At 31.5% G+C, this 27,084-nt stretch overlaps 1 protein-coding gene across 13 annotated transcripts in view; it reads right to left on the bottom strand.

Annotated features, from left to right (window-relative positions):
- Window positions 1-27,084, bottom strand: part of NLGN1 (neuroligin 1) — a 762,859-nt gene that overhangs the window by 409,897 nt on the left and 325,878 nt on the right. For 9 of the 13 annotated variants that reach the window (XM_074328041.1, XM_074328051.1, XM_074328067.1 and 6 more), the window contains 2 exons: window positions 13,581-13,640; window positions 6,697-6,849 (listed from right to left, as the gene is read on the bottom strand). In XM_074328041.1, the coding sequence (XP_074184142.1) occupies window positions 6,697-6,849; window positions 13,581-13,640 (213 nt within the window). The remainder of the gene's footprint in view (window positions 1-6,696; window positions 6,850-13,580; window positions 13,641-27,084) is intronic. The other 4 variants (XM_074328080.1, XM_074328082.1, XM_019750412.2 and 1 more) reach the window with 1 other exon arrangement.

Raw genomic sequence — 27,084 nt, 5'->3', positions numbered from 1 at the left:
ATAACCAGATGGGGAAGACAATGAAATATGCAGACCTGAGAAAATCTACATAGTTTAGCCATTAAGTTTGAGATATTCATTAGATAGCCACAAAGATATCAGTAGGTAGAAACACGTGAGTCTGGAGTTCTGAGGAATAGTCAGTCCTGAAGACAGAGTTTTGGAAGTCACTTTCATAGAGCTGGTATCTGGAGCCATGCATGAAGTCCCCTAGGGAGGCATTGTAGAGAAAAAAGGGAAATGATCCAAAAGTTATTCTTAATCTCACTTCAGCATTTAGAATCTGAGTAACACAGGGAGCCAGTAAAGGAGGCTGAGAAAGAGCAGATTGAGGTAGAAGGAAATCCTGGAATGATGCCAAGAAATAAGTACTATAACAAAGGACTAGTTACCTGTGTCCTGTGCTATGGAGAGATCATGTAAAATAAGCACAGAGAAGTAACCAGTGGAATACACAATCTGGAGGTCCTTGAGAATCTTGACAAGGGTTTTCTCCATTGAGTATAAGAATGGGAAACTTGAATGTCACCTCCTCTGAGAAAGCTTTTCTGAGTATCTAAAATAAAATGAGCTCTTTTCTCATTGCTTTTGTCATTTCTCTAGCACTTATCATATAGGTGGTTGCAAAGAAAGTCAACTTTGTGCTAAATCATTATCTATGTAAAAGACATAATTTCTGTAATTATTCACTTATTTTCTATCTCTCCTAATTGCTAGTAATCTGCTGGAGAGTACAGATTGCATCTATCTTGTTTTCACAGTATCTTCAGTAACCAGCAGAAGGCCTGATAAATAATATCGCTCAATTTATACTGAATGACTGCCTGAATAAATAAATTAATGAATGACCCGACATGACTGTACATATTACATATATATATATATATATATATATATATATATATTCACTAATATATATATAACTAATATTACATATATATATATATATATATACACACATATATATATTAAACTGACTGTTTAATACCCACGCGAATTGACATGCTTGCTTTCAGATTATCTCTAAGTTTTTGGCATAACCAAACAATTGCTTTTATTGAAATACACCTGAAAATAGTGAACAGATAGCCTACTTTGCATTGTATCTATCTAAAGTTTCTTTTTAAAAAGGATAAACAATACTTCTGCTCCAGGAGCTCATTTTAGCACTCAATATAAAATAGATTTACATCCAGCCCATATTACAACCCATCTGATACAACTGATATTTGAAAGAAGAAATCTATGGACCAAATTAACCATCCATTACCCTGAATTGGTTTTTACCTTTATCTTATTATAAGTGAAATGACCAAATATTTTACTTGAATTGCAGTTGGTTAGTTCTTTCCTAAAATAACACTATAAACATTGTGGCCATCTATTATTATTTCTTTGGCCTTTACAGAGATTTAATATAAATAATCATATACTGCAAATATCTCTGTATCTTCTAATGACATAAACACTATCACATGTTTCCCATATTGTTTAGGGTTCCAAATAAAAACAATTTATATGATAATTATATCTGATAATAACAATTGTGAAAATCAATCCATTATCCTTTTTACCTTGCCTCTAAGAAATTGGGATGTACATTTTTGTTCAATTCCAGTTGATATTCATTATCTAAATTTCTGTACCTTTTTTCTACAATGTATGTATTCCTATTCGATATTGTTTTAGCAACATATTTATGTGTATGCATTTGCATAAATTATCTGTACTTTTTTGAAGAAAAAAGAGTATGAATAAATAAAAATAAAAAGAACGTCCTTTCTTTCCTTTCGCTAATCCCAGGAATAATCCACGCTTCCTGGCCTTGCTCAAATATGACCAATTCTATGAAGACATTTTTTACTCCAAGTATGAACTGACTCCCTCTCCCACCTTTGAAGAACACATTCGAACTATCTTATAAAATTGAATACCTGATTATATATTCCTCTCAAATATAAGGTAACATTGAAGTTTCTTTGTTTGTTTATTTATTTGTTTTAGGATTTAGAACCAGACAGAAACAACAACAATGCAAAAGAGAAAAAAATAATGACATAACATTGTTCCACTTCAGGAATTAATATGCTTTTCTTTTCAAGTCATCAGCATTACCTAGATTTTACCCAATCTCCTTGATGTAGGTTTTTCAGACTCAAATATGAATCTTAGTCATCTCTCATATTGATGAATCTGATATTCTATGCTTCCTTTTGTGTTGTTCTGATTTTTCTTTTTATATATCAAGTGTCTATATATGCACAAATCAATAAACTCAAATTATTATAAAATATGAAGTAGAATACTAAATATTTATTTCTCCCCTCAATTAGATTAAAAACTCTCTAAAGATAAGGACTATATTTTCTTCCTTTTAATCTCTCATAGGAGATATTGCTGGAAACCAACGTTACATATTGAATGAATGACCATATCACAGTTATATTTATGTTATTTGTCTGATAATACTTGAAGCATTATTACTCCATAGACAATATAATTATAAGAATCAACAAATCTCATTAACCATTTCTAATAAAATAAAAATAAATTTATGTGTTCATTAAAATTGATATGCAGTAAAGTTAACAAAAGTTTGTTTTAAGTGATTTAGTCCAACTTGGCATTATAAAATAAGCTAAATATCACTCTTCAAGTAAAAGAAGATGAGCTAGCACCTCAAATTATTTTTTCCATAATGGATCTTACAAACATTAAAGTACTAAGTAAAACATTTAATTAGACTTCTCAAAATTTGCCAAATTTTCAAATAAATAGCAGTAGTATTTCTGAAATCTCTAAAACATTTTTTTTTCTAAAATAAATCATATAGGCTTGAATTATGAACTCATAATTGCCTCTAAAATATCCATATCAAGATAAAAGTAATATTAAATTTCCATCACATAAAAATCGTATTTGCCTAAATAAGATCCCAACAGTGGTATACAATTTTTCTTTTTTCTCTAAAAATAACATAAATTTGTTCTTAATAAAGAGAGGTGGTTGCAACACATTTTTAACACTAAATTAGTTGATGTATTTTTTTTTCATTTTTGGAATTTGCAAATATATCATATGGATTGTTTCTATTTTCAAAAATGTTCATTGCACAATGTCTCATCCTAACAGTGAACAAATTATTTCAAATTCTCTTCCAATTCTTGTCCATAAGTACATATGTTTATCCTATTTACAATCATAACATTTAATATTATTTTCCGTTTTTAAGAAAACAATCAAAATATTTCTCACTAAGTTTCCAATATTATAATTTTCACTAATTATGTATTATAATATTTAAAATAGCTCTAGTAATTATTTTAAATATATTGTAAAGTACTATGTAATGATGTATTAGATAACAGAGGATGAAGAGTTTATACTGGCTGAGGACAAAGAATGTATATTATCAAAAGTGAAAGAAAATCTAATTGTTCATTAGAGGTATGAGACTGAATGAGAGACGGTTACAGAGAGCTAGCTGTAAGACGAAACTGGGCAAGTGAGGTTAGCAGGCAGAGCCCCGTAGCCCCTGACACTTTTTTCAACCTTAGTAGCAGTTCTTCTTATCACTTCCAACAGCATTTTCCATACAATAATAAAGATAGTCTATATTTATTTACCACTCCAAAGGAAACAACAAAAAGGTCTTGGTTGAGGAACTAACCCCAACCTGTTCCCAGCTTCTGCAGAGCAATGCTATCATAGGAGGCGTTCTTAGCTCTGAATCTACTTCTACTTTCTAATAAACGAAATATTTTTCTAACCATGCAATGCTTGAAACTAGAATCTTGGCTGTTAGACAACTGTATGAATTTTATGACTGCAACATTATCACATTTTTACTTATTGCTAAAACAAACAAATAAAAAATCTTGTAATATTTCTCCTCTGGGAAGGCAAATTCAAACCAATACTAATTACATTGCCTGTTTCAGACATCCTGATTTTATCTGTCAATCATCTGAGAGCAGCAGTACTATAATTAGCTAATTTGTACATTGGACTTCAAAATTCATTTCCTTCACACCAAAACACCCAAATCTAAACACAGCTCAGGATTTCCTCTGATGTGGGATCAACTCATTTTTTACTTGACTTCCAACACTCTCCCAAGTGTAAACTAAACAGCAATATTTTTGGATCCCACATCCAAGAAACCTTGGCTTACCTTGTTACTGTTAGATAAATTATTAACACCAACAACAGCAACCACCCTACAGTCTTTACTGCAGTACTCCTGTCAGAGAAGCTGTTCATCTGGCTGTGGTAGGTACCACACATGCAAAGTGTGCTGAAACAAATGTCCTAATAATTTATTTTTTGTGAATTAATTCACTTAAACACATTTCAACAAGGTCCAACACATATGCTAGGAATAAAGTGATCAGAATATATCTATTGTAGAACCAATGTTCCAAGATGTGCCTAAAAGTGTTTCACTAATAGAGTTTTGTACTTTATCATGTTGAAGGAGGGCTATCAAGGACCGCAGTTCCCTAGTGGTTAGTATTAGTGTATGATGCATCTAACAGGAACAAAGGAGCCAACTAAAGGTTAAATCCTATACTACAATACAGCCAGAACAAATATTTAATGCTGGGTAAATCATCCATCATCATCATCAACATTGCTTGCCATTTTACAGACCAAACAAGTGATTGAATTCTTCATTGCTTAGCTGGTTAATCTGTTGTCCTACCATATAATCATTTAGAGTGTGGCATTTCAAGACAGGACATGGACAGGAATATAGGATTCAAATTAGTTCCTCATCAGTTCTGAATACATAAACAATGGGCAGAGCTTATGTTAACATAACAACAGTTCATTTTATGGAATCTTACTTTATGAGAGTACAACCAATAATATAACGAGGCAACACAAGGTGTGGCCAAACGATTTTGTGTTTTATGTGTGTGTGTGTGTGTGTGTGTGTGTGTGTGTGTGTCTGTGTGACTAAATGGTTATTCAAGTCCTTAAGAACACTGTTACCACAATTTGGTATTTAATTTTATATCTTCAATCAGCAAACTGGTCACTGCATCAGGATTTTCAACTTGGGAAGTTCAGAAAAACGTGAGAAAAATAATAAAAACAACTGCACTGTAAACAATACTATAATTAAAATTGAATGCATTAAAGATATTGAAGATCCTCATTAAAATGTTCCATAAGAAACAAATGACAACATTAAAATATTTAAGAATTGGTATGAACATCTCTTTATACATCTTCTAATATACAGAGTTTTCCCTGGTAGGAAGACATTCAACCCTGTGCACTGAAATTATAACAACAGCTGAAGCAATGCATGAGTAGACACTGTAGAGAAAGTTCTATACTTCGACAAAGCTACAGAACTATTTTATACCTACATTAATATAGTGTATCTATTACATCATTTGCCATATCCAAATTTAAAATAGCGAACTAGAAAAAGATCAAGATTTCAACTTTGCATTGCTAAAATATCTCTTTCCGCAAGACATAAACTTGATTGACAAAAATTATTCTGTGTTTATATTTTGAGAGTACCATAAACATAAGATTATGTTTACATAGGAGTTAGAATAATAATAACTAACAATGAAGAGGAATAAAACTGATTTCTCAATGGCTAAAATATATGATATTAACAATTATTATAAAAGAGAATATAATTCAAATTCCTTTCTCAAAATATTTTAGAGTGAAAAATGAAAGAGGGAAGTGCCTCTTTGTGCTCAAATAGCATTACAAGTTATACTTATTTAAGTGTACAGCATGGAATAAGACTTTGAGAACAATAAAAATTAAAAGATAAAATCTTTTGTGATAAATTGTACTGTCATAGCAAATACTAACTAAAATGCTACAGATAAAAGTGTTTTATTAAATGACATAGTAATTTTAGTCCTAAAATTTTGACAATATTAAAAAAATTCAATTTATACAAGTAGAATAGCAAGATTGTCTTTTAAAAATTTGTTATTTCATAACACAATATGCTTGTTTTGGAGTACTTCATAAATTATTTTGCAAATAATATTTCTCTGCAGATTTCTCCAAAACCAAGAATCCCCATTTTGATTTTGTTTCACATGTGTATACATTATTGAATTGAACTCTTTGTCACTTTATGAAATCAATGCATGTTTTCAAAAATCAAATAATTCAATCAAAATACATTTAGACAAATATTTCTAATTATTATCTGACAAATTAAAAAGAAGCCCAAACCTACACCAGATTGGCAAATAATCATTTCACAAAGCCAGTCTACACACATATTATGAGAATATAAACATGTTTCTAAGTTCATGGCAAACATCAGAGAACTTTATAGCATTGTAGAAAAGAAAAGTAGAAGAAGGAAAAAATGTGTCCAGGGACTAATTCTTCTTCAGAAAGACCCTGCCATTATTGCCTTTTACAGTTTGAGAAGGCCAAATCAGAAATAACATTCCTCACCAATGTGAATCATTTCATTATCTTTACTTCTAAATCTTAAAATCAACCCTAGCTGTTTTTTGTCTAGTAATTTATGAACATTTATAGAATTTATTGAAAATGTCAAAAACCTTGGTTCAAACAAAGTTAACAAGCATACAACAATGAGTGAAACAAAGCAAAGCAAAACAAAATGAGTCAAAACAAACTATCACATACTTCATGGATTAATTAATGGTGAAAAAAAGAGAGATTTCTTACCAAGTACACCAAGTCGATAGTTGACTGTGATGACGATCACATTGCCATAACTTGCCAAGACACTCCCATCATATAAATTTCCAGTACCTTCCATATATGAGCCACCATGAATATACACCATCACTGGTTTGGGACCCCCACTGTCCCGAATGTCTGAAAAACAAATGATTGGCAATTGTTCGCATACTAAAAAAACACACATAATAAAGCATAGAATACGTTTTCCACTTTAGGGACAAAAGGGAATATTTTTATATAATTCTTTAAATTGTTTTTGTTAAAGTGTTTCTTAAGCAACTCATACTGAGAGCTGTTAAAAAAAAAAGCAATACATAGCCATTGTTTTCTATCCCAAATATTGTTTAAAAGTATAAACTGAATTATAAAACTTGGACGAATTGAAAGCAGGTATGAATTATAGTGCTTTTTTATTAATTCCTGACATGAAAGTATAACCAAAAGAAATAATACAATAATAATGATTCTTAGAACTATTTTTTTTTAAATGTTATAGACCTCATTTGGAAATTATGAACCATAAACTAAGGACAAAGGTATCACTGCTATTGGGAATAAAACACTCTGTTTTTCCATTTCTTATTTGTTGTAAAGATTTGTATTCAATGTATCATAATTATGTTGAATAATTTATGCTCCCGTTTGTTAATATAATTACTACACTCTGTTATACGTGTTGCAAGTTTCATTTTATTACTCAGGTACTGTCAGGTGAATGTTTAAGTAGTAAACTCACACACATCTGTACTTCTGTTGTTGCATTTAAGAGACTGTCATTTAAATAGTATGTTTTAGTTAAGTCCAGATTATTTGTTCATTCCAACTACACTTACACTTTTGGGGAAAAAACAACAACAGACTCAATTATATTTTTCACCTCTTTGTATAACTATTGTACTTTTCTTAGCCCTATTTTGGGTCTATGATTTTGCCATGTTAGACATGAGACAGCATAGAGCTAAGTTCAAGGGTAAGGTGCCAAAATTTAGGGATATGTTGAAGTGATCTCTACAGCTCTGAACTTTAATCAAATGTATTTTTCTAGGATACCTTCCTCAATTATGTAGTTTTCAACAAGGATCTAGAAATATAAAAAAGGATCTAGAAAATATAAAAAATATATATGTACAGAGGATGCCACAAAAATGTATACACATTTTAAGAAAAGAAAAAACTGTATTAAAATTACACTGATGGTAACCACTTGGAGCACCTCTCGTAATTGCAGAAGTCAAACGTGCCTTGTATTCGTCTTTTATTATCAGGATATATTATTACAATTTTAATATAGCTTTTTCCTTTCTTAAAATGTGTATTTTTGTGGCAACCTCTGTGTATGTATGTGGGTGTATGTGTGTGTATGATTATGAATACATACACACATAAAACATTACTATTACATAATAGCCCATGATCTCTTCTATCTACAATTGAAACAAAATTACATCTACAAAATTACAATTGAAACAAAATAAAGTACATTATTAAAATTCCAATATGTGTCATTTAAAAATATATTCTTTTTCCCTTTGCTTTTGACATTATTTTTTATCAAGCTTAAATCTCCTATGTATTTATGATTGAGATTTCAGCTCTCTGAAAAGACTAATATGATAAAAACTCTTTGAAAAAAACTGGTGATTATTTAGAGGCTACTTTACATTTCCAGTAATAAAAGATATTTTTAAAATATAAATGCCTCAATGTTTCTACTGTAATAATAAAGTGATTTCTTTAAATGAAAATTCAATTTAGGATCAGCAGTTTCACCTCAACATGTTTGTCCAGATTTCAAGTTGAGGAAGTAGCTCATTGCAGAATTCAGAGACTTTATTTTATTTTATTTTTTTATTTAATACTAGCATATAAACAACATATTTCCCTTCCCCACCAAGAGTGTACTTGAGAAGAATGTCTTATTTTCAGGTGGTGAGAGGAGGGTACTTTGACATACAAATCATCCACCAAAGACAGATATAGTTAGGAGGAAAACTTAAATGTATTTGCTCCTTAAAGTCTTGGGAGGGAAATTGGTATTCACTCATTTGTAAAGATTTTGGGAGTTTGTGGACTTATTCGGTTTACACAGAAAATAATCCTTTTGAAAAATTTTAAGCTATCCTCCTTAAATGCCTATTTGCTACATACAGTTTTAGCTTATTTTCCAACTATGGCTGGCATTGAAGAAGCAATAATAAATTATTAAACTGAAATCATTAACTGACTGTTCACAGCAGACACTGTACTCTGCTAATTGTATGCTTGGAGGTAGCACAGAGGGTGGCCGTTTCAGAATTCTTCTTTAATTAAAATTACATAGAATTACAAAGCACCAACTGTGAACAGTAATGAAATCTTGGTAGAACCATTCTGTTCACCTGGAAAACAATACAGGCACACATTGAGAAGACCTGCCACATTTTATACCTAATAACAGAATGGAGTGGCCATTGTCAGGAAACACTGAAAATAGGACAATAGAGTCTAGGAGCTATTTTGAGTGCTATCTCTTTATTTATATTTTTAATTAGACTTGAAAAGATTACTGATATTTTGAGCTGATTCTAATTTTCAGTTTGTCTTTGCAAACTTCGCAAAGATTTCAGCCTTGCCTAAGAACTTAATACGTTGAACAACTGTTTTCCTGAAAGTTCTATAAACTCCCAATGCTGTGTTCTGAAAATATTTATTTTTGCTTGAAGTAACTCTGAAGTTAATGCTGCACAAGGTATTAATTAATTATTAATGTCGGTAAAATTTTTGTACATAACAACCCTTCATATTGCCAACAAAATTTGGGAAAATGCTGTATTTCTATTACAGAACAATTCAAATTCTTTGGTAATGTTTTATCAGAGTAGTCCACCTTAGATTTATTTTGATAGTGTTTTATCACAGAGGTTTACCTTAGACTTAATTATTCTCCATAGTATGGGTGTTTTTGCTTGTAGTAATAAATAGCTTAAATTATATTTATATTTACTTTTAATTTTGAAGAAACCCACAACCTTTATAAATTAAACTGACATATCAGATAGCCTACTATTCAATACTATCTGCTAATGCCATCATTTTGATAATAAAACTGTGGGGAACCATTATGTTTTAGTGCAAATATATTAGAAGTACTTTAGAAATTTATAATTTATTAGAGCCAATGTGTCCCTCTACATCTTGTCTCATATATTTCTCTATAAAGAAGGAGTATTTCACCTAAGTTATTGACTTTGCCTAAACAGCTGCTACCAACTTTAGTAAAATCAAATGAACATACTCAGAAAAGAAATCACTAGCTCAGGTTCAGTAAAATCACATATGTTCATAAAGCATGTTTGTATTTTAGTTGATTTGCCATTTTTTTAAAGCTTTGCTAAGTATTTAGGTCACTGAAAAAAGTGAGATGTTAAGTGGGAAAGACTAACTGTTCGTTATTTTTGTTCTAAATTTTTGATGGTAAGAAAGTAATTTTTTCACATTCAAAAAAATAATAAACTTGGAATTTAAGTAACACCTTGATTTTAAATTTTGTAACTATTTTAACTTTTGGATTAATAAAAATGTTAAGCCAATGTATCAAGTATCAATAGATCTAGAGCAGTTAACGGGGATGTATTTGTGGCTGATAACCAACATTTAGATTCACAATTCTTTTAATGGTCCTAGTGAATAATTACTTGTCACACACCTCTTAACCGTGTACTGGTTTCTGTCTTCTTCATGGACTCACGAAGTTTTTAATTGCCCATATTTTAGAGTTTTTGACGTTTAACAGTTTTAAATTGTGGAGTATTACCTCAATTAAATTTTTCTCTGACCTACACATTTAGAGATATTTCAAAATATTTTTATGCCCCTTACTCATTTTATGACCCTCAGTTATTTCAAACCAGCAAAATGGTATAGAAGTCAGTTGGCTGACTTTGTGCTTACTGAACTGTACTTGATCAAAGATACAATTTTTTGTTTAAAAATACTCAAAAATCTACAAGCTATATGTAGATTTGCATCTATAAAGTTGCATTTGAATACTGAAACATTAAGGTATTTTTAGCACAATTAAAAAAATTTAAAATATTTCTAAAATTCCCAAAATATATCCATAGGAATATAGGATGTTGCTTTCACCCATTTTTCATCACTTCAGATTAGCCTTGTTTGAAACTATGAAAATAACCTGTAAAATATGAAGTTCTTTTGGTTATTATAAAACACAAATGAAAAGTGATACAATTGTGTTTGGCCTAAAGGTAGCAAAATAATAATAACAAACACACACAGGAGAATTAGAAGTGAAATATTAGTGTACTCCACTAAGAGGCCTTGGGTTAGTTTGAGTGAGGGGCACACCCACTCAATGTCTCAGGCAGCCTCAATGCAGGGGCTGAGGTAAGGACCTGGACATCAGGTAAAAGGAGTAGGGTTATCAGGAAATAATGGAGAATTTCATATAAATGACCATATAACTAGGCTTCCGACTAAAGTAAAAGAAGTAGTTTATCAAGAAATTTATGTTTGTTGCTTTATGTTCAGTGATATTGATTCAAAATTTGGAACAAATTAAAGGTGAAAATTGGTCTTGCTTTTGCGTTACCACTCACGTCTACAAAATAATTGTAAAAGGAATTAAATAGAAGATGCTCAGACTTTTCTACAAAGGTTTTTATCCTGGAGGATATTTGAATTTATCTTTCTTGACTTCTAAACAATTATCTAAAACAACAGCAACACAGAGAAATGGGCTGAACTTGAATAGACTACTTTGACATTCTATATTTCTGAGCCTTCAAAAACATTCATTGATTTGAAAACTGCTGTGGCTGACTGGTTTAGTGCTTAACCTGAATAGTACCTGTCAATTTAAATAGGGTTTAAGATATTTTTAATGACTATTTAAAAATGTTACATGTGCTTCAAAATGGGCCTATAAAATAGACTCATTGACAAGGGCTTAGCTCAACTACATTTGCTTAGCTGTATCTTTTGTGAACATGTAAATGTCTGATTTGATGCTGTATTTTTTTTTTTTTACTAAAAGAAAAAAAGAAGTACATTAAACCAGCAATCAAAGTATTTTTTTACAGAAACATGAGGTATTATACTAGCCTTGTGAGTACTCTGGGAAATTTTAGAGTTTACAAAGCGACCCAATAAAAAGTCATTAATACTTAGGTATTATTTAGATAACAAATATCTAGGAGTTAAGGATTTTTAGAAAGTTCAACAAGTCCAAAAGTCCTCAGGGGGAAGCAGTGTTCTTTAGAGCACTGGAACCAGTAAGCATGTGCTCAAAGTCTATAAATTTCCTGAGTGTTTGAATAGTTCAAATTCCCAACAGCATTAAAAAAATCATTTTAATATGATTTTGATAATGTTTATTTCTAGCTATTTAGCATTCAAAATATAACCCTTGGTAGCTATAATGATTTATTTCAAAAATGTATGATTGCCTGGTGTTTAATCTTTAACCTACTATTAGGGTCATAGTAAATGAATTTTTAATCAAATGTCATAAATTTCATGATAAAATAATTTTTAATTTAAATATTATAAAAATATTAAGACCCGATATAATTTTTATGCTTTCAATACTTCACTTCTATCATTTCATTTTCTACTGTGAAATAGTTTATTAAATATATATCTAATGAAAACAATTCAAACCATTTACTAAGGATTCAATCATTCATAATTGTAATTAATGGAACTAGCACTTCTGCTAGCCTACTGGTAGATTATTTTATTTTGGAAAACCTTTCTTACTGTATTATTAACATCTTTATGAGGTTTAATCTCTAGGTTTCTGGAAATTACTTTTAAACATGGGATTTCATTAATCACCTCTGCAAGAATCATAGCTAGGGTGGCATTTAGAAAAAAAAGGAAGTTGTAATTGGAACCAAGATGAACTGAAAGAATCAGTGGGCCTTCCTACACACTCCACTTAACACCAGGTAAAAGAATGAGAAATGTCAAATCCATGTAATGTGCACTTAGATTTACAGAGTAAATCAGAATTACATGTCATAAGAAAGTTAGAAAGACGAAAAAAAGTTTGGTATTAATGAAGCAGGAAATATTTTATTGTTTATAGTTGGCAATACTTTGAAAAACAGAATATTTTTTATTTGCCAGTCTAGAAATTATGTACCTTTGAAATTAAAAGGTATCTATATAATCTTGTTAAAAAAAACAAAACCCTATAAATTCTACCAAAAATACTCAACTATTATGAACCCAGAGTACTTAAGTTGTTGTACAATGTTTACTACAGTTATCTAAATAGGTATAATGCTTTTCTAACCTGTAAAACATCATTTATTTATGCCCCATCAATAGAGAACAGTATTTTTGAAATCTAAACTGTATTGCTCAAGAAACACTTTGTATCAGCTTTTAATTTTGTCCTTCACTTTATTGGGTGGGGGGGTTCTTTTTAAGCAAATATCAAATATAAAAATGAAACACACTTTGATATTGGGTAAGATATTTACATATATTAGAAAACATGCAAAATGGGTACAGAGAGACTAGAGGGGAGAGATTGTTAGTTCAAAGAATATGGACAAATTTCAGTCAAAACGTGGGATGAAACATATCAAAAGTCAGTTCAAGAAAACAAAAACAAAAAAATGCCCCTCTTTTTAAAACATTTTAATGGGTGGTATCAAAATGCAAAACTTAACATTCATTTTAAAAAACAATTAAAAATGTATATTTATATGTAACAACAAGCAAGAAGACAAAACACATCAAAAACGGGAATTAAAAACAACTCTTCAAAAAAAGACGAGAAGTGAAAAAATAGAAAGGGGTGGAAAAAGTGATTGAGGTCCTTGTCATGCAAATAGATTTGGTGGAAAAAATACCTTCATCTTCAGCACCGTCATTATCACCTAAATCATCTGTCTGTTTCTTTGTAAGGGGACCTAGGATTGAGAACGGAGAAATGGAGGGGGAAAAAAAAAAAGACAATTCAAGAATAAACAAGACTGAGGGGAAAAAATAAATGTAAATACTAAAATTCTCAAGGATATTTCCAAAAAGAGTGGGAAAGTGTTTAAGTCAAAGTTGATTATCTATTTTATTTAAGAAAAAAATCCCTTTCCCCAAAATATCTCATAGAAGATTTGATTTGTGAATATATCCATCATAAAAAAAATGCATTATGATTTGAAACTCAAGTTATAAGCAAAGAAAATAATTTTTTAAATACACAACTGCATACAAAAAAATGAACAGTTCTATTAGCAGAAAGAATTTAATTTATTCAGTGTCTTTTCTAATTAAAGCTGGTGACAACAATAAAAAAATGTAGGCTAACAGTCTTTAATTTGGGACAATATAATAACATTCGGGAAAACAGAGATATGAACATTTTTAGAGTGAACTTCTTTTTCATTTTCTTTTGTTTTTTTGTAAGAGCATCAACACTTGGGTTTTACACATTTTTATATCATACATTATTCAAAACTGTGACTTTTTAAAATTACTTGTCATTACACAAATATTTCCCCATGTGTTTCGATTAAACACTAGCTGTGGATTTAAGACATTTGCAAATGGCACAAATGTAGGAACGGATAATCTCATCACTAGGTAGAGCCAATGGAAGTCATCGTTTAGCTGTTAAGGTAGTTACAGAGTCAGGGCTTATATTTCATAACCAATTTAGGAATATAATGGAATTATGCCCTGGTGCAATTTCATGCCCAGTACAGTTATTTATAATGGGATCAAGTCTTAGGATAATAATCATATTAAAACACTGTGAATGTTTAATAAATGTTTTACTGTACTTAACAATACTAATTTGCTAAAATAAAGGAGCGCACCAAAGGGGAAGTCAAAGGCCATATGAAAGTAATTTTAAGTGTCACATACTTGACATATTCGACCCAAAAAAAGCAAGCGAAGACCCACATTTCTTTTTGTTTCCACAGCCACTTAATTTGTATGACATTTCATAATCCTCATGCAAAAAGCAATCATTACAAACACAGGACGCTCAAGTTAAAAGACAGCCAACCACAGAGCAGTAAGCAAGAGAACTTTGTCATGCATAAAATAAGTCACAGAAAAAAGAGAAGAAAAGAAAGACTGAAAGTCATGTGTTGATTTCAATAATATAAATAGTAAAGAAGCAGGCATTAATTCTAAGTGCACTTCACAGGGAAGGGTTGTTAAACATTTTTGAGAAAGATTTCTAATTCTATTCAGCGGTTACCATGCATTATGTTTATAATTCACAACTATACCTAATATCACAACCCTAAAAGAATAAAGAGCACCCTCCCAGAAAACAGAAGGTAAAAGATTAGATATAATAATACAATTATGCATCATCAGCTCAGAGAGACTATTTTTCAGCTTGAAAAGTAGTAATAACTAGCAAAGATCAAAAGATTGGAAATGGAGAAACTGATGATGTAATTAAAGAGACCTGTTGACTACTCAGTTGTTAATCATGGTTTCAAGGTCATTTCAAATACAGACAGACGAGCTGTATACAATAATTTAAGTGATACACTTTTATAGTCACTCCTGCTAGTAATCATTCCATTAAGAGAAAACCTAGATGAAAGCAATAGTTTATGTTAATTGGCACTCAGTTCCAAGTTCACAGAAGTCTACATTTCTTTAATATGACCCTATTTGAATGCAAAAAGAACCCTCAGTATTATTTGATGTTCATGCAACAATGATGCTATATTTCTGAAAAATAGAAATGTTTTTAATTTAAATATAAAAATTGCTGGTATCAGAAATCTATTTGAAGTTTTCCAATTTTAAAGCATGCAAAATATCAAACTTAAAAAATTATATTTTTATGCTTTTTATTTTTCTGTAATTCCCTAAAGCAGTAAACAAACAGACTTCAACAAATGTATTTTCTTGCATTTCTATTTTCAAGAACGCTATATAGAAGTTGCAGTTTTATTTACTGGTGAACAACACAGATCAGGCACGGTGGTAATTATTTATTGCTGCCAAACCACTATCTACTTTCAAATTTCAGTTAAATTACTTAGTTTGCTTAATTCTTGGCTATACTAAGAAACCACTAATGTGAGCTCAAAATTTTTTGCTGTATCATCAGTTCACTAATATTTGGAGACACTTGTAACCTATCACAATTACCTTAAGTCACTCTCTTCATTTTGTGTCGGGCTTTACAAGGCATCTCTTTTAGACAATTAAGATGTCTTTCTTTCCCCTCCTAGGGTACTCAAGGCAATTTACATGAATTATTTGGGAAAGCCTTCACGTTCTACAACCATGAGCCAGTAGTGTTACGTACTTTGCACATACGCAGAATTGCTAGCTCTTGGGCTACATGAGATGTGACAGTAAGATAATTTTTATTAAAACATGGTCTCCCATTTATTTGAATGTGGGAGATAGTTCTCAGTTGCTATTTGACCCCCACTCTACATATGTAGAGATGCCATGGAAATGATACTCTATATACAATAAGAATTTTTCCATGGATGCAATGGCTGAACCAGATTTTGCTACATATTTATTCTCACCTTCCCTACTCAGGTAGCTGCATGCCTTTTAACTTATGGGGGGTAATGATTACATACATCCATTGCATGGACATCTCTCACTGCAATAAATCTGAAGAGTTAAAAACCAATAGAGATATTGCTTCAGCATCATAAATAGATGGGGACATCATTATCCTAGAGAACAATTAAAATGAGTTCTCCCAACTACAGAATTTCACTTACTGAATACTAAATAAAACCTTATTTTTAGATCATATTAAATTGTTTCCACAGTATGAGTTCCAGTAATATTTGTGATTTCAGCATAACTGGGTTTTCTTAATATCAATAATTCTTACAAATTTCATTTTTAAAGGTTCCCTGGGAAGAAGAGGGCTGATTACAGTTTTTGGCAAAACTGATTTAAAAAAGAAAGAAAACGGATATCCTTTATCTCCTATACCTAAAGGTACTGAGAATAAATATCTAGAGGGTCCATGGTTACAAATTGAGAAACTCAACATTGGTTTCTCTAGGAAGCCTCAATAGAGTAAACATATGCTAGTGGGTTACAGAAATAGATCCCTATGTGATCTAAAGATTCCTTATTCCCAGGCTGGAAAGAAAACACCCTATTACCCTGAACTCCCTTCTTTCTAGGATATCAGCAACTCTGGCTCATTTTTCCTTTAATCTAAATTGTTACAATTGATGTAATTACAAATGTTAAATTTTTTTAATTAGATAGAAGGAAAATATTGTAAGACATAATCGTCATTAATTCACATATGAATACACGTATTAGGCAACTGCATTTTAGAGGCCTTGCATTCCTGCAAGTTGGCCAACAGGATTTTCCCAAAGGGTAAAATATTTATCCTTCAACATACATAACAATCATTAACAATACTGCAACTCCAGTTTATGTCTCATTTAAACTACAAATAGTGCATTTTCAGTACTAGCAGTTTCAGTGGGTATCTTAAAGCACCACAATATAAAGCAAGTGAATCCTCTGAAACCTGAGTGTGGAAGTGATTTATTCTACTTTGAAACTCTGTAGGGTCCGTGCTCCTTGAGGAATGCACACATAACTCTCATTAGAGTTAATAGGAAAGTAGACCTCATGTCATTTTGAAAGAGAGTGAGAGTAATTACTATATTTTATATCTCCTGTAGGCAATAAATAGATTCAGTGGTGAAACAACAGGACCAGGAAAGGTAAAGGCAACTCCTAAATGAGTTCAAACCCTGAACTTTGAACTCATTTAAATCCAAAGTAGTTATTTTGCCATTAACATAAGCATGATTCAAAGCATCAGCGTTTACAAAGGACATTCTTAAATTTCAGAATCTGACCAGGTGCCTTTTATTTTTTTAAAAAGGAATAAAAAAATCAGCATTTCTCTGTAGTTAACTGGAGAATAATTATGAGCTCTGAAATAATTACTATCCGCCCATATTAATGCTGCTTTTTATCATTCCCTTTGATGAAGGGCTAATATATTTTAGGTCTCAAATACATTAGAACTGATTAGAAATTCCTTCTTTATGGGTTCAATTCAGCAGAAATTATCTGTACTTTGTGTCACACATATCTGCAAAAGGCAAGTAGGTTGAGGATATTATTAGCTCCTGACTTAGAAAGCTGGCCATGAGAAATGTATCCTGCTTAAGAGAACAAGTCTTTGAAATTTTTAGGACTATTCAGAACTCTAGGATCCAGCGAGTCCCATCTTGATAGATGGAGAACCCTGGTTAATGACCGTGCTCTCCTCTTTCCCCACCTTCTTTACCCAGCAGCCTTTGAGTTACACCAACTCTAAAGAAGTCCTAAGGCCATTTCCACAGAATGGGAGAATTTAAGAATGTTGCCATTGTTGTTCTAGAACAATTGAAAGCAGGCTAAATCTTTTCATGGATATTCTTAAGGAAAAATTTAGTTTATAAAAGTAGGATCAAGGAGGTATAAAACCTAACTATGCTCCATATGGAGGACAATGCCAGAATTCAATACATTTTCATTAAAAATTACAGTATTTTATCATATTTTCCCCAAATTGACAAACTTTAAAATACAATGACTTTAAGAAATTAGATTTCACAGCAGTTACTGTCATTGCAAAACTACTGAAATTTCCCCATTGAACTTTAGTCAATTTCATATCATTGCAGTATGTACCTCTTGAGAATACAGAAATAAGAGAAGGTAACTGATTTAGAAAAATACTTATTATTCTGATATTACTATATTTATGTCACTAAAAGTAATCACAGTTTTTAACTATGGGTTATATGAACAGATATAAAGACAACAAATCTAAAAACAATTTTCTTTCATGGTTTTTTTAATTAAAAAGATAACATTTTTGACTAATGTCAGAAATCTGCATTGTGATTGAATAAAGATATAGTGCAAAGACTTGTGAGGAGATATCAAAAGTAAACTTGGGAGCAATTAATAGTTTTCAAAAGAATCCCTATCTGTGCAAATTTTGGTGGCACTGCTATGTCATTCATGATGTTTGAGTACTCTGTTAGGTGAGTTGCATGTTTAGGCTAATTGTTCATATGTATATATTCCATGGAGAAACCAGCTTCCAAGAGTGTGAAAGCAGCAAGCATGCTGTATGTGTATCTTTGTGTTAGAAGAAATCACCTACATGAACACAAAACATATGCTCTTTGATGATTCTGCAGGGCACAGCTTAAAATGTGTTTTTTGAGAAAAAGAGAATTTAATGCTAAAATAGGGAAAGAGAGAGTAATCTTTTCAGGCTAAGTACATTGAGAAGAGCTCATTTATACTTACAGAAACGATAAGTTTTTGTCTTCATAAAATTACCTTGATTAATAAAACTTTGAAGTCAAAAGCAATCCTATCTTGAAAAAAAGTGATAGGATCTGGAGAACAAAATCAAGGTAGATAAAAAGTAAGTAAAATAGGCTAACCCTAATTTGAGCATCACCGAGTTTGCACAATCTTCCTACTTTTTTAACACTATACTTGTTTGATTTTTTTAGTGCAAATGAATTTAATGCTGATGTAGTATTTTTATAGCACGAAGAAAGTCAGAATAATGTTCCTTTCTCATCTAGGGCAATGTGGCTGTGTACCATATAACACTTAGTACTTTGTAAAGATATACTCACCACTGCTTTTCACCCATTACCTAGAGATGTATGTACAGTATTGTGAGGACACAAGTGCCACAGATGCTCAGAGATAGCTCAGCAAGGCTTGAGGACTGGGAAGACATCAATAGTCCAACCTCCTTGGCATGGCTGCAGTATTCAGTTATCCAGCCATCCAACAGATATATATTATGCAAGGTACTCAGGACACATGGTGAACAAAACAGGCAAGACCCTTGCCATCATGCAAATTAATTATGTCAGAGAAAGAGACATTGAACAAATAACCATGTACATAAAACTATACTTACAAATTGTTTTAAGAAGAAAAGTCTTGGTATTGTAAGAAGTTAACAAGGGGACCTTACTGAGCTTAGGAAGTCTTCATTGAATAAGTGCAATGTGGCCTGAAGACTGAAGAACAGTCAATACTAATCAGGCACAGAGACTGAGGATGGGTCAGTAAAGAGAAGAAGATTCCAGCCAGAAAAAAATAGCATGTGAAAAGGTCCTAAAATGAGAGAGGACCTAGAAGTGAGTGTGACTGGTGTACAAGGAGTAGAACAGAGAGTAGTATGAATATCGAGAGCTAGACAGGCATCCATCAGAGCCTACAGCTCATCTAGCCTGAAGATTTCTGTCTCAATCCTAAAAGCAATAAGAAGCCATTTAAAGAGTTGAACCACATATTGGCAAACTCTACCCTATCTGAGTTTAAACAGAAAATCAGAAAGAGGCAAAGTTATTCTAATAAATGTGGCTGAGGATATTTTAAACAGAGGTCTGTATTATGTGATCTTCAGATTAGAATAGTTTATTAGAAGAAGTTAAATGATGGAAAAGGAGTCTATAATGTCTTATTCTGTTTCTGTTTGCAAATAAAATTAATATCACCACAAAGTAAAATCTAAACTTCAGCGCATCTGAAATTTTATAAATATTTAAAAAGTTATCTATTAAATTTGTATTTAAAGTTAAATTTACTTTGCCTAACAATTAATATACTGAGAACTAACATATCCTACTTATTCTTATTTTCGTACAAAGATAAATATTATGCAAGCCATTTCTGCTTGGATATCTCACCCCCATCTCAGCAGAGCAACAATGCCCATCATATCCATCTAAAATCCATTTTTACCTCCCAACACAAATTTTGCTTTCAGCGGTATAACCTCTCCCTCTGTTTCCAAACTCTAAATCTCAGAATAATCTTGAACCATTTCTTCTTCTTCCCTCTGGTCTTAGCCAGATTTCATCAAAAAAATGTGTCCCTGTCACTCCCTTGCATTTTTATTAGCCTATAATTATATTCTGTGGCCACCATTACTAAATGCCTAAATCATTGCAGGAGCCTCATGGTTGCTTCCACTGTCATCCAGACTTTAGACTGTCTACCAGGCCATTTTGTATACCACAGGTTTTTGAATTTTTAGATAATAATGGTAATAAAACCCAAAGAGAAAAAGACGTAAACATCAAATTATCACCAGCTAAACTGCACACACATTCAACTCCCTTTAAGACTAAAATTGCCAGCCCTCCCTCCAAGGAAGCAGGAGCTCAAAAGCATATACAGCCATCTTGCACTGTGTGTTTTAAAATAGCTATAACAAGACCGATGAAAACTATAGGTTAGTATTCATCCTTATGTTTTCGAAGTTCATGAGTAAAAAGAATATATATTTTTTATTCAAAATGAAAACAAGTCCTTTAAAATATTTTAATGAAGACCAGATTACTGTTCATTAAACATCACTTTCATTGTTTCACTATGTTCAAAAATCATAAACAATCTCCTTATTCCTTATTATTTTAAAGTAAATGCCCCAGACTGAACCATAAGATTTTCCTTATTCTTTACAGGTTTTATCTCTTCATTCCACTGCTTTCTAAAATACGTCTTTTTCTGAATTCTACCAAACATTTAAAAAGAAATAATACTAATTATTCTCAAACTCTTCCAAAAAATGGAAGAGGAGGAGGTATTTCCAAATTCATTTTACAAGGCCAGCATTACCGTGATACCAAAGCCAGACAAGCACACAAAAATAAAAGAAAATTACAGGCCAATATCCCGAATAAACATAGATGTAAAAATCCTCAATAAAATATTAGCAATAAAAAATTCAGCCATACATTAAAAGAATCATACACCATGATAAAATGGAATTTATTCTAAGGATACAAAGGTGGTTCAACATCCACATATCAGTAAGTATGACACATCACATTAACAAAATGAAGGATAAAAATTATACGGTCACCTGAATAGACACAGAAAAAGCATTTTACAAAATACTTTTTTTTTTTTACAAAATGTAACATTTTTTTCATGATAAAAACTCTCAACAAACTTGTTTAGCGGGAATGGAGGCCACAGCTAACATTATACTCAATAGCGAAATGCTAAAAGCTTTTCCTCTAATATCAGGAACAAGACAAGAATGTCCACTCTCACCACTGCTACTTAACATTTCTCTTATCCAGAGAAATTAGGCAAGACAAAGAAAAAAAGTACATTCCAATCAGAAAAGAAGTAAAACTGGTTCTATTTAAAAATGCAATAACATTATATATAAAATCTTAAAGACCCCACTAAAAAACTGGTAGAACTAATAAATGATTTCAGTAAAGTTGCAGAGTATAAGATCAATATACAAAAATCAGTTGTGTTTCTATATACTGACAATGAAATATCAGAAAGAAATTAAGTAAACAATCCCTTATACAATGGCATCAAAAAGAATAAAATACATAGGAATAAATTTAAACAAAGAGGTTAAAGATCTATACACTGAAAAGTACAAGACACTGATGAAATAAATTGAAAGGATGCAAATAAAGGTAAAGATATTCCATGTTCATGGATTTTAAGAATATTGTTAAAATGCCCATATTACCCAAAACAATCCATACATTCACTGCAATCCCTATCAAAATGCCAATGACATTTTTCACAGAAACAGAATAAATAATCCTAAAGTTTGTATAGTACCATAAAAGGCCCCAAATAGCCCAAGCAATCTAAAGAAAGGAGAACAAAACTTCCTGACTTCAAATTATATTAAAAAGCTATAGTAATCAAATCGGTATGGTTTTGGTATGTATACATAAAAACAAAAACAAACAAACAAAAAAAACAACAGACATACAGAGCAAAAAAAAAAAAAAAAAAAAAAAAAAAAAACTCTAGAAACCAAGAATATACAATAGGGAAAGGGTAATTTCTTCAATAAATGATGTTGGAAAAACTGATAGCCACTTGCAAAGGAATGAAACTGAAGCACAATCTTACACCATAATCAAAAATCAATTCAAAATGGATTAAAGACTTAAATGCAAGACATGAAACATTTAAACTCTTAAAAGAAAACGTTGAGCTCCTTGATATTCATCCTGGCGATGATATTATTTTAATTTTATTTTACACTAAAGGCAACAAAAATAAAAGTAAACAAGGGGGACTACATTAAAATGAAAGAAAATCATCAATAAAATGAAAATGCCACCTATTGAATGAGAGAGAACATTTGCAAACCACATAGCCAATAAGGGGTTAATATCCAAACTATAGAAGGAACATACTATTTAATACCAATAATAATAATAATCATCATCATCATCATCATCTAATTAAAAGGGTAATGGACCTGAATAGAAATTTTTCAAAGAAGACCTACAAATGGCCAACAGGTGCATCAAAAGGTGCTCAACATCACTAATCACTACGAATGCAAATTAAACCCACAATATTGCTTTATATATGTTAGGATGTTGATTATCAAAAAGAAATAATAATCACTGGTGAGGATATGAAGAAAAGGAAATCCTTATGTTCTGTTGGAATCCTTGTACACAGCCACGATGAAAAACAGTATGTAGGTTCCTCAAGAAATCAAAAATTGAACTACCATATGATACAGCAATTCCACTTCTGGGTATACACCCAAAGGAATCAAAATCATTATCTCAAAGAGATATCTGTACTCGTGTTCGTTGCATCATTATTCACAATAGTCAAGATACGGAAACAACCTAAACGTCTGTCAGAGGATGAATGGATGAAAAACAAAATAAAAAAATAAGGTGGATATAAAAAAAAATAAGGTGGATATATATGGAAGGTATGGAAACAAGCTAAATGTCTGTCAGAGGATGAATGGATTAAAAAAAATAAGGTGGGTATTAAAAAAATAAGATATATATATATATATATATATATGAATATTATTGAAAAAGAAAACCTTCTCATTTGTGGTAACATGGATGAACCTGGAGGGCATTATGGTAAGTGAAATAAGTCACACAGAGAGAAACAAATGCATCATGGTATCATTTATATATGGAACCTTAAAAAAATAAAAGTCAAACTCATAGAAACAGAAGGTAGAAAAATGATTACTAGGGTCTAGGGGCTGGAGAAAATAGGGAGATGTTAGTAAAAGGGTGAAAAATTTTAATTATAAGATGATAAGGTCTGAGGATCTAATGTATAAAATAGTGACTAGAGTTGAAATTCTCTGTATTATACTGTATAATTGAAATTTTCTAAGAGAGTAGAACTTAAATGTTCTCACCAAAATAAACAAACAACAAGTAAATATGTGAGGGAAAGAAACCATAAACAAAATACAACTTTTTCCATTATGAGTCTTGTCACTGTTGCACAGATAACGGACCTTGTGTTCATACCTTGTACATTTTATCCCATAGAGCTGTTTGCTCGAAATTTTAATGATAATCAACTCACTTTGGAGAAGAGGAAAGAAGGTGGATGAGCATAGGGAATCTCCTCTAGAATAATGTGTAAAAATTGTTTTCACATTGAAAGAAATGAGTGCCAGTGTGTGTTTCAGCCTAAACTGTCATCTTTAGGATGTGAACTACAGACACTCCTACACTGTTCAACAAGAGCTGACAGTGGAAATACCTTAATCCTTGGACATTACTACGTTTGATCTCCATAAGTAAGAAAATGAACTGAACCAGCTACTATTAAGATCCTATTTTCTGAGTGGATGTGACTGGGAAATGAGCCAGTGAAGGACAAGCCCTCTAAGGCTCAAGTCTCAAGGGTGCTAGATTGGGGGTGAGTGTGTGTTCCTCTGAGATGACCTCTGGACAGTTTCCAGTCTCACATGGGCCCCTCCAGGCTAAACATCTCTGGTCCTCAGGGAAACACAGCTTCACTTCTCTTTCTATTACATGTGCTACTCCACATGGGTTGATTCTGTTTTACTATGAACACAATTCTGTGTTCTCTCTCACCTGATACTATACATGTTAAGGTTACAGTAGACACTATAGAAACACTTGTGAATCAAGGGATTGGGTACCTAGAGTCATACAGTGTTAGAGCTAGAAGGCATGGTACTGAGTGACTAGCAAACCCTGTCATTTCATAGGTCCTCAAGAAAAAAAAGTAGAGTGTTAACTGATTTTGCCTAGGCCCCAAAGCTATTTTAGATCCCAGGTTGCTTATCATTCAATCTAGTTAGTTCCAAAAGGAAAGTTTCATAGATGTCCTATCCATATAGAAATCCTAAGTAAGCAGGACAGGATTAGCTTCATGGGGGCAAGGCAGTCTGGAAGAAGGCAGAAAACATGGTCTATTCAAATGGAGAACATCAAATTTGAACCTGGGTCTGTCACTAAGTCCCAGGGGTGTGAACTCCAAGGCACACTAGGGTCCATGGGAAGCTGGTTGCAGTTGCTCCCACAGCACCCAGAGGCCTCAGCAGCAGGAGATGGCTCATCTCAGAATTGGAGCTGTCAAGATCTCTGGTGAAAAAGACCAAAGCAGCAGCAGCAAAAGGCCTGGGCTCCAGTCTGAGCTCTGCCATTTAACTAGGTAATAATCTCTATGACACTGTTCAAGTCATTTCACATCTCTGTCTTCCTTTCTTTAGCTGTAGAAAGGAAGAGACAATATCTTCTAGCCACCTTGGGAGATTGTTATACTAGCATCAAATAAGATGGTGTTTCTGAACACACTGAAAAATGCTTTTCACACATAAAATGGGGGGGTTATATTGTTGGCATTATGTGGGGTGGAAACAGTGGGGACTACTAAGTACAAAGGTCATTGATGACACAAAGGAATGGCTGCATCACATACTTAAAAGAAGAGTATTTGTATTATCTTATAGAAAAAAGTCCACATATATTTTAATTAAACATATATTTAATAGATAGATAATATATAATTATATATAATATATAGTTATGTATATTATATATATAAATTATTTATATTTACTTTTCAATTTATATTTATTATTTCATTATACTTATTTATATATAGTAAGTATATATATTTATTATATATCATTAAAAATTAAAAATATATACAGATATATATTTTTTAAATAAAAATTCTCTTGCTTCTTTATGTGCCAATTAAGAACACAGATTCTGGAATCATATTTCTGGAATCAAGTTTCATCCTGGCTGCACTAACCTACCTGCTATCAGACTTTTGGCAAGTTAATTGACAATGCTGGCCATCAATTTATCCATCTGTAAATTGGGAATTGAAATAATACCAAGCTCATACCATGATTTATGAGATTAAAGGTGGTAATATATGTGTAGCTCTTGGAAGAGTGTCTGGCATATTTTAAGACACTCTTAAATATATAGACATATATATTATCCTTAATAATATATTAAGGATTAATATTATAACAGTAAATGAAATATTAAAAATTAGATTAATTGATATTAGAGCAACTACAAGCGAAAAAATAGGTATTTTATGGTATATTTTAAAAAGTGAAGATTTCAAATGTAGTTAATAAAATATTTGCCCATTTAATATTTAGTCATAGATTTGAAATTGATTACTGCAAATGGTGATAAAAAAACACTTTTTTTTTTTTTAGCAAAATGTCAGGTCTCAATTCTTAACATTAGAAGAAAAAGTGCAGAAAATTGAAAAGCAAAATGTCATAACAATTCTTTATTTCCATTGTAATAATATTCATTAAGGAGAGAGTTGATAGGTTTGAGACAAGCTAGCATTCATTTCTAATACTTGCTACCCAGTTAAAAAGCCAAAATTTTGCGGAAAGGTAAAAGTGATATTCTAGATTAAAATTGTACTTTTAAATTATTTGAATACTAAAGCATTTTTGCTGTTTTTATTACTGACCACCTTTGATATTCTACCTTTATTTTTGTAACCTGTAGTGCTATTTAAAAGGTGTCTATGTTCATTCACCAGAACTGCGAGAAGCAATTGCTTGAGGGTGACCCCATTCACAGTGAGCTTTGAAGATGCTCAATTTAAGAACATCTGCAATAGGAAACACCACCACTGAAAGCTTACATTCTATCTTGTGCATTAAATGTTTTTCTGGAGAAACCCATGAGCAAAATTAAAGGATTTGATCTTCAAAATATAAACATGCCATCTTAAAGAGGCTTATCCTTCAAGTATTTAATGGTTGCTGGATTACAAGAATCAATATAGGATAAGAGGCCCAATGCTTTATTGATTTTTTTCCTTCCCTGCATTTTCGTTCTTCCCTTTAAGCTATTAAAATGCCTCAAATCAAGCTACTTTTTGTAAGATAGTCCAGAATAATAATATTTATCAAAGACATCATATTTAATACTAATATTTTGCTATTGGCTTTGAAGAAAAAAATCTTTACCAATATAAATAGAAATGCTTTTACATTTAGTCTCCAATATTTTTTACAACAAAAGCATTTTTTTGAATATTGAAATTACGTAT

This window comes from Rhinolophus sinicus, linkage group LG01 (assembly GCF_036562045.2).
Source record: "Rhinolophus sinicus isolate RSC01 linkage group LG01, ASM3656204v1, whole genome shotgun sequence".
Classification (NCBI taxonomy): domain Eukaryota; kingdom Metazoa; phylum Chordata; class Mammalia; order Chiroptera; family Rhinolophidae; genus Rhinolophus; species Rhinolophus sinicus.
Note: the sequence above shows the minus strand (reverse complement) of the source record. Positions and strands in the feature narration are given on the sequence as shown.